At 38.0% G+C, this 10,818-nt stretch overlaps 1 protein-coding gene across 1 annotated transcript in view; it reads left to right on the forward strand.

Annotated features, from left to right (window-relative positions):
- sdk2b (sidekick cell adhesion molecule 2b) overlaps positions 1-10,818 on the forward strand; it is a 267,423-nt gene extending 256,605 nt beyond the window's left edge. Inside the window, 3 exon segments of the mRNA XM_057358318.1 lie at positions 243-372; positions 9,552-9,608; positions 10,397-10,818. Of these exon segments, the coding sequence (XP_057214301.1) occupies positions 243-372; positions 9,552-9,608; positions 10,397-10,807 (598 nt within the window). The 3' untranslated portion in view covers positions 10,808-10,818.

Genomic DNA, 10,818 nt, shown 5'->3' on the forward strand with positions numbered 1-10,818 from the left:
TGCCTTAGAATGAATAGTTTTGTGTGAAAAATTGTGGGTATCACAGAACACTGAGCTTTTTTACATTCCAAAATCACATTCTCTGACATTTTACTGTTTTTTTATATATTTTTTTGTGACAATTGGTTCCATGTGATTCCAATCATTGCACAACACACAGGCTCTGTTGGTGTAATAGAACACAATAAATTAAATAAATCTGACGAAATAACCCTAACGACCACACCATCTTTTTTCCTCAGGTCTCCTCCTCGGCCCAGTCCAGGTAGCCTTCACTACTCCGACGAGGACGTCAGCACCAAATACAACGACCTGATCCCAGCGGAGAGCAGCAGTCTCACGGAGAAACCCTCAGAGATCTCAGATTCACAGGTAACAAATGTTCTGACAAGTGAGATTATCGGTCTGTGCGTTGTCTGCTTAAAACAGGATTGCTGCTGCTAAATATAAGGGACTTCATTATAGAATAGAACTTGTTGAAATTCCCAAAATGAGCAGTTTTAATAGGACTGCTCTCATTGTGCTGAAATGTTCTCAGAAGACCTTCGGAAGAGGTTGAGGTGTTGGCTTCAGGTTTGGTCTTAATCATGCATTGCTGTGGGGGTTAGGAAAGTCATTTAGATCGATTTTTGTCCAAAAAAAGTGCAAGGCCTCACAACACCTTGTACCTAAAACTTTGCAAGTCTAATGTCGACACGGGTAGCATCTTTTTTGTATTTGAACCTCAAATACAAATATTGCTCCTCACGCTTCGTAGTTTGCTATCACACATACAGGTACATATACTACTGTAATTGTCTGTGTCAGTATATAAACTATTATTATATACATTATTACATTTTTATGATTCCTGTACTATTTAAATTTTCGTCAATTTGACATCACATAGAATTGAATTCATTTGTACTCTGTGTGTGTCAGCTTTGGGCATGGCTATACCATTTAGATCCGTTTACTGTATTTTGACGATTTTTATGTTCAAATAATACAAATAATCATTTAATACCCTTTTGTTTAACTATTTATTTATTTACTTTATTATTTTTACTTTATTTATAATGATAATAATAATGTTTATTTTGCTTTTCCCAATATTTTCCATGTAGCCCGAGCACATTGACTGTATAATTTATTTATTCTCAAATTGTATATAACTACAATTACATTGGCAACCAAGTCCTGTTGTTTCTCAGAACATCTCGAAACCATATCAAAATCTTTTTGTAGAAAAAGTGAGAGAGAATGCTGCTGTTGTTTTTATTTGCATGTCGCCATGACAGATCTCCCAAAATACACTCACATGACCCCAAACAAACGTTCTTAATTTCATATCCCCTCAGTCTTCACTGTCGTCTGCTAACCACCTTCCCGACCGCTGGCATCTGTCTGGCTGTGCCTCGTGCTCCGGAACAGACCGTCTCCTGTTCCCCCTGCACACCGTGCCTCAGTCGGGTGTCATCACCGTCAGGCAGGGCGAAGAGAGACGCCCGAATGTCTCTTAGAAGTTTTATTGAGCGGATAACTCCAGGCTATTGCACATCCATTGAGCTGTCTCTATAAGAGCCACTGCGACATATAAGGTTGTCATTGTTCATGACCAGAAAAAGAATTCCTAAAGAGGGCTTAAATTCTGTCGACAAGGCAACCAACCTGAGCTCCTCTGTGGCCAGGACTGTGCTTGAATTAAGGCGTGGGAGAAAAATGAGACGTTAGACAGGTGCCATTCAGTGTAGTCTTATATGCGTCTATGTTGGATGGAAATGCACTTATAAAGTCCTTTTTCAGTCTGATTTAAGTTGCTTTTTGTTTTTCTTGGAAACACTGGCATCGCGGCTGCAGCAAGCAGCGGGGATCATACAGGCAGTCCTCCATAACAAAGAATCTCTGTGTTAATTGGCTGTCTCACGTCATGTCAGCATCTCAATGTCAATACTGGAATATTCATTCCGGAGATAGCTCTTGGAAGTTCCTGCCGATGGAGATTGTTTGTCTAAATCACTCGTCATTTATTGTGAATGTTTAGTGTCTTTCTGGATGCCCACAGACTTCCATTAAGAGTTCATGACAGCTTGCCACAAATACTCTCACTTAAGGGTGACAATAATTGCACACAGATGGACAGATTCAAGCACAAAGTTTATCCACAAAGTGAAACGCATTCTTCAAACTCTCAAAAACATATACAAATGTTCTTATAGCCTTACTACAAAAAAAGTAAGTAGGCCTACTTACTAGTTTTCTTAAGTTCTCTTGGGTATTCATTTTAATAACTATACTTAAAGGAATAGTTTACCCCAAAAACGGTCCCCATTGACTTTCCATAGTTGGAATAAAAATTAATCTGATCAAGTAAATGGGGTTCATTTTTGGGCGAACTATTCCTTTAAGTATAGTTCAGATATACAGTATTTAGCATACTTTACGTCACAATTATACTAAAATTAGTTTTTTAGTAGTATAATGTAAGTAAACTATTTGGATAGTAAATTGGCTCACTTTTTAGTTCATAAAAGTATACTTATAAGTAATAGTAGTTGGGGACGGATTATAAATTTGATGTGCCCTTGCCACGGACGTTTCAAAGGCCCCCTGGCATCACATATTTTACGAGAACAGTGTTGCACCTATGCCCAAATACACAGGATTTAGGAGCGGTTCGCACAGAACCGCATGACACAGCGCTCTGGAATGGTTTGAAAAATCGCAGCGCAAACCGTGAGGGTCTCGTGGCACTCTTTTGATAACAGAAATTGCCACATGCCATCTTGCTAGTGTAAACAAAACCTAACGACACTTGTCCCGCCTTCGGGGTCTTCTGATTGGTCAACTGCTGTGGAACTGACATTGATGAGCTCATGAGCTGTGTGTAAAAATGTAAATTATTTCAACTTTACACGGCATATTAAAACTACGGCGCTTATGTGAGACGCTGCAAACGGCGCGAGACGCAGGCATAAACACGTCCGTCTAGAGCGTGTTTACATATAAAAACAATATAAAAGTAGTTTATACTGTGCAAATGCACAAAAAACAACACAAATTGGTTTATTCGTATTTCGCAGTACTCAGCACCTAAAAAAAAGCTTCTGACCTCTCCAACTCATATTACGTGGGAATAGGCTTATTCCTTGCATAAATTACATTTCTGTATTAAGACGACGAGCATTTAACAGTCCATACGTTACAAATTAAGCAATATTAATCACCAAAGCATCTAACGTTTTCTTAATAAAAAAAGTTGGTTTTAACTTAGCTGAGAGGTATCTTTCGTGATTTCCTCAGAGAAAACTCTTCCACAACGTAATCCAAATCCAGCTGTCTCACAAGACTGCATTCAATGGCCATTAAAGTCAGCGAACTGAGATGTCTTTGACACATTTCTGTGGTTTTAAACTCATTTTGTTATTTTGCCTTCTACTGTCTTCTACATGTGACATCTGCACGCTTATATTAGGCTACACAGTGTTTTTTTACTCACCTCTTGATGTCCCTCTCAACATCGCGGCATAGGATTATTTATGTGTTTTATTCACTACGGTTAATACTTCACAACTGCAAAATAATCCCTTTATTTCACAGTATTCAGCGCTATTGTATTGATAAAAAAATTTTTACACATATTAAATTTGCCAGGGCCCCCTGCTGGTCTAGTGCAGTAGGCCCGTGCGTTAATCCGTCCCTGATAGTAGTGAGTACACAACCAGTTTACAACTGCGTCTTACATTTCCCAGGTAAAAAAGTGCACTATAATACTTAAAATGATGGATGCAGGCCCGATACTAAGCTCATGTACTCATACTCGTACTCGTAAAAATGCACCGATACCTCATGCGACATACCGTGACTGATAAAACCGTCTGAAACTTGTTCTGAAATTTGCTTTGAAAGTTTGTGAAAAGCACATCAAATTATTCATTTTGTTCACAATGTGTTTAAGGTGGAGTTGTTTATAATTATGAAGCTATTCTATTTTTATTAGTCTCACTGTGTTGTGAAAAGGTACAGGCATCGGTATCGGTCTTTAAAAAGTGGTATCGGTGCATCCCTACTTAAAATGATTTATTTTCACGCATTATATTGTATTAATTACAAAAAAAAAATGTTTTTAGTACTCCTTAAGATAAACTTAAGTATACTTAACTGTGCTGTGGGACGCCACGAATACAAAGTACACCGTGAGTACAAAAACTTTATTTTACAATATTACGATCAAAATGAATGTGTGACAATAGAGCACTTCAAGTACACTATGGAAGTGTACCTAGTGTACTTTTTTACCTGGGTTGTTATGTTTTATTACATGATTTTAGTTTATGAAAGTACACTGTACAAGTATACAGTCAGTTAACTACTATTTAGTTGTTTTTACACTATATTATTAGTCATTTTAAGTGTATTTCTGAAAAGTACAAAGAAGTACACCGGATCCATGAAGAACTGTATACTTTCTTGTTTTTAATTAGAAGCATACTAATAGCATACTTCTTTTCTTGTAAGGACAATCAAGCACATATGACAGAAATGCCAGTCAGATGACTGAATGCCTCCACGGTCTTCAATCTTTCTTTGTACTTCTGACCTCCTGCTGTGCTCGCTATTCTATTGCATCTCTGGAACATGAGATGCACACACACACACACACACTCCTCCCCATCAATTAATCCATATCTGTGTCACAATATGCTCCCTCTCTATCGTTCTGTCTCTCTGTCTGTCCATCTATGAATCACACTGGCTTTAAAACCTAAATCGTATTATTTGTGTTAAATCTTTAAGGCGTTCTGTTTTTGTTTTTGACATAGAGATGCATCGACACATCAACATTGTTACAGTATCTGTCGAAGAAAGAAAGTATCCCGTTACCTTGTGTGAAAACAATTGTCAGTGCCTGTTTCTCTCTAAGGGGTCATGTAGGGTCGGTGTTTGAATGTAGGTCCACAAATGAAGTATAGTTTGACACACGAGAAAGGCAAAGGCTAGATGCAAACCAGGATTTTCCGGGTGTGAATGTTTTGTCCGACTTTGCCTCCCTGCCGGAGATTAAACTTTCCATGACAAGTACCAGTGAGATCCCATCACAATGTGTGTGAGGCTTTTATTCTCTTATCGTCAGCGTTTTGTTTTGAGCCGAACATGGTTGGCATGATGTTTAAAATGTCAAGTATCTTTTTAGAGGTTCCTTTCTGTAGTTGATGTTTTTTTATCCTTGAGGAGTTCTTCTGCGCTCAGGTTAGGCACAAATGCCCTCATGGTAATTGTATTATAGCCGATGTCCTCTAATTGGATTATTTTCACACCGTGGTTGTCTTTACACAGAGGTATTTTGTTTTTTTGTGTAACACATTACACTCTTTTATTTCTTACGAAAATACTAAAACCGCTTTGTTTATGTGAACAGCAGAGGAGTGGATAAATGCACAAATATTTTTGGGAGGAGAGAGCAGCTGTCCCGTTCTGCTTGAGTCGGGGGGGGGGTGTGTGGGTCACCAGGCTCTGTGTCAACCGACATGTTTTGATGACCACACACAAACACACAGTGAGGTCAGAAAAAGCTTTCAAAGCTGAATCAGTCTGATTCGTGTTGGATTTGCTGGTATGACTGGAATGTCTCTCATTACAAACCCAACGCTGCTCTTGGTCAGGGGGCTAAAATCATGAGAGAAGAATAGCCCTCAAGATGTAATTCCAAAAGAATGTTAAGTTTTTTAAGCTGTAAGGCTGATGTTTTGCAACCCTGTCCAAAAGAAATATCTAGGGCTCCTTTAAAAGCTACTACCTGAGTAGAGGTTCCTGGAAAGACTTTAAGGTTCTTTTTATTTAATTCCAGTAAAAACCTGTGGGAAAACAATGGATGCCGAAGTCTAATTTTCATGAGCTTTCAAGAAGAAGACTCTCGAGCAGGATAGCTACAGCTGTGGGGTGTTAAGGGGGGTACGGGGCTGGTTTGGGGAAAACCGATTTTCTCTGTGGAATTTGAGTTGGAGGCATATGCCTCACATATGTATGTATGTTGCAATAATGGGGGGCTGGACAGATCTGTGCATTGTCAGTGCTTTTGCTATAACAGATAAAAGACAACCTAGAACTTTTGAAGGTAATCAAAAAACGTAGTCCTGTTGCAGTATCTGTAGTTTATCAGAGCATTTTACTTTGTAAAAATGACTTCACAACATTGTAACGCAGTGGTCGCCAACCTGTCGATCACGATCGAATAGTCGATTTTTGAGACATTCCCTGTCGATCCAGAAAGTAGGCTAATAGAAAAATGAATAGGCAAATATATTGTGCCTGATTAATGTTCAGTTTTGCAAGCATCTCTTTTTCTCTTCAGTCAGCGGTTGTATGTTTTTCAGTTCAGGCTGTGTAAATAATGATTCCCTGCGTGAGTTTTGCGACCGTTATCATTAAACACATGTCAGTGTGATGTGCGACTGCGTGTGATCGCTTTTCAGTTGTGTTGGGGATGACTCGCGCATTTATTTTAATGTTGAGCTTTTGTGGAAGACAGTCTCTTCACATAGTTGTAATTGTGAATGATCCGCGGGTCTGTCAGTGATGGTAAACTTCACAGTTTTCAGTACTATACTATATCAGTACTATATCATGCGGGAGATGACGTCCCTGCTGACATCCTATTTATGTTTTCAATTAGCCTAATATGATAGCCTATTCCGTAGGCTACTACAATGTCAGACCTTTGGCTATTTTTCTTGTGAAACAGATAATTATTACCAAGACATTATGAGACGGGTACAAATAAAATGATTAGGTAAATGATTTAAAATGAATGATTGACGTTGTTGTTATTATTTGGGCCTATTTATAACATACTGTATTTACTTAATAAAAGTAAACCAAATAAACTTCAAATAATAAATAACATATATTTATACAGTAAATACCTAAATAATTAGGGTCTTGTTAAACTAATTCTTATCCAAATGTTATAATGTCAAGTCCTTGAACTGGTGTTTGAATTGGTGTTTTTCACCTCATTTTGACTCTACATGTTACGGTTTGCTTATGGCTGGAAAACACTACAAGACTTTTAAAATCTGAACAGATTTTTTTTAAACTAGACATCATAAACTTGCAGACTTTTTGAAAGTTTCAGATAGAAACACACTAACTGACTTTCAGCATTTTTTGCTTTTGACTTTTGGCACAGACTTTCTGCAACAAGTCCAGACTGAAAATCTGGGCAAAATCTCAGCAAAAGTCTTGTAGTGTATTCTAGCCCTAGTTGCATCTGAAAAGTGGAACAAATAATTTCAGGTAACTCCAATTTTTTACCTTTAATACTTTTCAATACCAAAAAAAATCTAGTACTTTCTCACTTTTAATCAAGTATTTTTACTCAAAATGTAGGTACTAGATTTTTTTTATGTACTTAGTATTAAAGGTAAAAAAAATATTTTTCAAATGTAGTGGAGTAAAAAGTATGTAGTAAGAAGTAAAGCACGAAAAATGCTTCATAATGTAGTAAAGTACAGATACTTGAAAAGTGTACTTGAATAGAGTAAAAATACAACTGGCTACGAATGGAAGTGGATAGAAAAAAAGTGGGGAGAATATAAAGTTTGCATTATCATTTTCTTGCTTGATACAGGACTACTGTATCTAGTATGTACAGTAATATACAGTATGCTGACACCCTAGTGAAAATTGCTCTTGGACAGTGTGAATTAACTTCAGCAACTGAGTTGAAAACATATCAAACAGTGAACCAAGAATCAAACCATTCAGAGAGGAGATCTGAATCGAACCTTTACCAATCTGAGATTCTGAATTTCTAGTGAGATTTCTGAGGCAGTATTGAATGAGAGTCATGATGTGTACTTACCAACCTCAAAGCCTCAGCCATGATGTTTCTGTTTCTCATGTTGGCACTTGGTGCTTTAGGATGTTTCTGTGGTCAACTCCATCAGCAGCTCTACAAGTGTGAGACAGATACTGTACTGTTTGTCAAAGTGAGGAGAGGCAAGGTGTTGCTGCAGATGTGGTTTGGTGAAACGGGTATTAACGGAGAGCAGGGATGGAGTTTTATATAGTTTAAATAGTGTTATATACTGTAGTTGTCTGTTGTTATAGTAGTTACAGGAAAGTCTGAAGTTTAAAGAACATGTTGACGTGTTGCTCATTACCCTTACAAAAAGTATCAAATACAATAAAAATATATTGTGTCATGTAACCATGGTAATATATTGTGTTTTATGGATACTACTGTGCTGATGATACCATGGTATTTTTTTATGTATAAGTTTATGTAAATGTATTCTTATGGCTAGATGTACCTTACAGTAAAAATAGAAATAACAACGTAAATAACATTTCAGGATCTTAAACATTTTTAAACTGCAGGTGTAAAGTGAAGAAATGGAAAGATTTTCCACTTTTTCCGGGTCATTAAAACATTCATTTCCAATGTGCAAAATAATGACGTCCACTAGGGCTGGGTATTGATTCTGATGTTCCGATTCGATTCCAATTCACAAGCTCTCGATTCGATGAGTCAATGATTATAGATTCAATACAAATCCTAGAGATATTTCGAAAAAACATCAGATTACAATGGTGAATTAAAAAAGAAATAAAGAGCCACAAACCTGTATATTAAACTGTATTTTTGGGTACACTTGGGTATATTGAAACAGAACAGTCACATAGCTTGGTCAAACAGGGTCAGGTTATTTTACATTTAAGATATAACAAACAAAATTTCACAAAATTAGCTGTAAAGAGAGGCTGCAATCATATGAACCGCTGCCTTTAATGTGAAGGTGATGTTAAATTCGACGTCACACCCGCATCCGCCATGTTAATTAAGCAATGAATGAACGATATTATACCCGTTGTAAAAATAAAAGTGATATCTAGTATGTAGTAGTAGCAATAACATTCACGTTAATGAATGTACAGACCTTGCGGAAATGTGAAAGAAAAAAATCGATTCACGGCTTTTGAGAATCGATATCAAATCGACCGCATTTAAAAAAAACGTTAAATTGATTTTTCAATTTTATTTTTGCCCAGCCCTAACGTCCACCATATTATAGTTTTCAGATTTCCATTTGTTTCCTTTTCAAGTATGATGGGGTGACATAAAGGGACATACCAATGCATGCATATACTAAATTCTGTAATTTGTATACATTTTTCAATTCCTGTTTCTTACGCTCAATTGGTAGAACATTACGTTACCAAAGCAAAAATGTTGTGGGTTAAATTGGGAACACACTTGCTAATGAAATGTATAGCCTACCTTCAATGCTTTGGATAAAAGCGTCTAATGTATATGTAAATTTGACTGAAATTTTTATGCTGATAATATAATGTGTAATAAAATTATGCATAAATGCTAAATAGAATTGAACATCACTAATGTGGACCTCACTGTGTATCCAAGTACATGATATTATCATCTGAACCATGGTACGACCACAGTACTTTTAGTAAGGGTACTGTGACATTTTTCTGCCCCTTGTGATATAACTTATGGTGTAAGGCCCCTACTGTACTGCTTTAAACCCCATGTCTCTGTTTACCTCTAGGAGGCGCTTGTTTTCTCCTTTAAGACTGGGGGCCTCCAAACTCTTCCAACTCAATGGGTGAGGACATGCATTGTGCATTGATTGACAGGAAGTTGCTTCCTAGTGCTTGTCCATTCCAGTCCTTTCCATTAGGTCCATACACACGTCAATACCCCACCATATGGTGACCCCTATAACATGAAACCGAAATGCAGCGCGTGATTGGTTCCAGTAGGTACGGCGCTAGCTTTGGATGTATTGAGGTTCCATTAGCAATACCTTCCTTCGTTGTGCTTGTCTTTTTCTTTTTTGTTTTGGAAATGCACGTTTTTGACTTGCAGTAATTGTGGTTGTGTACGTGCGTGTTCGGACATTGAGTTTTTAAAGCAGAGGTTGCGTTGGCTAAAAACAAATCTGACATTTTTTGGAGGAGAAAATAGGTATTTTAGTGTAGGAAGAAGTGAAATAATGAATGGAATATTGTTCTGGATCGCAAGACCACCTTGTTTAGACTAAGAGTTGTAGCCACAGAGGGTCTTGTCTTTCTTCTCAAAAAAAAAGTTTCACTTTTTCTTATAGTTGCAATAAATAAAGTTTTCCAAATAATCACTTTTTAAGTTTTTCAAACAAAGTTTTATTAAACTCATGTTTGTCAGTCTTGATTTTAGATCTTTATTAACCTTTATTGACATTACGAAGGCTACAGAGTGCTATGAAATGTCCTTTTTTGCAATGTTAATATAGCTGTGATGGATAATTATTATTTTTAGCGCTACCCTTTTCAAGTCATATTTCCCTCATTAAAAAAATGTAAGAATGTAAAAACAATTTCATCTCCATCACGATTCTCTCTCTCTCTTTCTCAGGGAAGCGACAGCGAGTACGAGGTGGACCCCAACCGACAGAAGACCCATTCATTCGTCAACCACTACATCAGCGATCCCACCTACTACAACTCCTGGCGTAGGCAGCAGAAGGGAATCTCTCGAGCGCAGGCCTACAACTACACCGAGTCTGAGTCCGGAGAGCCCGAACAACACAGCGCCCCTCCACCTCCTCTGCCCCCGCTGCCCCCGTTCCCCCCGCAGCTCAGCTCCCCCACCCCTCAGAGCCAGCCTCAGACTGGCAGTCTCTTTAGACCCAAGGGCAGCCGGACTCCCACACCCTCCCAGCAGAGCTCCAACCCGCCCAGCCAGCATGGCACGCTTTATCGGCCCCCCAGCAGCTTGGCCCCAGAATCTCGGGCACCCATCGCTGGCTTCTCCTCTTTTGTTTGATGGAATCAAAG

Source organism: Triplophysa rosa, linkage group LG18, assembly GCF_024868665.1.
Source record: "Triplophysa rosa linkage group LG18, Trosa_1v2, whole genome shotgun sequence".
Taxonomy (NCBI): domain Eukaryota; kingdom Metazoa; phylum Chordata; class Actinopteri; order Cypriniformes; family Nemacheilidae; genus Triplophysa; species Triplophysa rosa.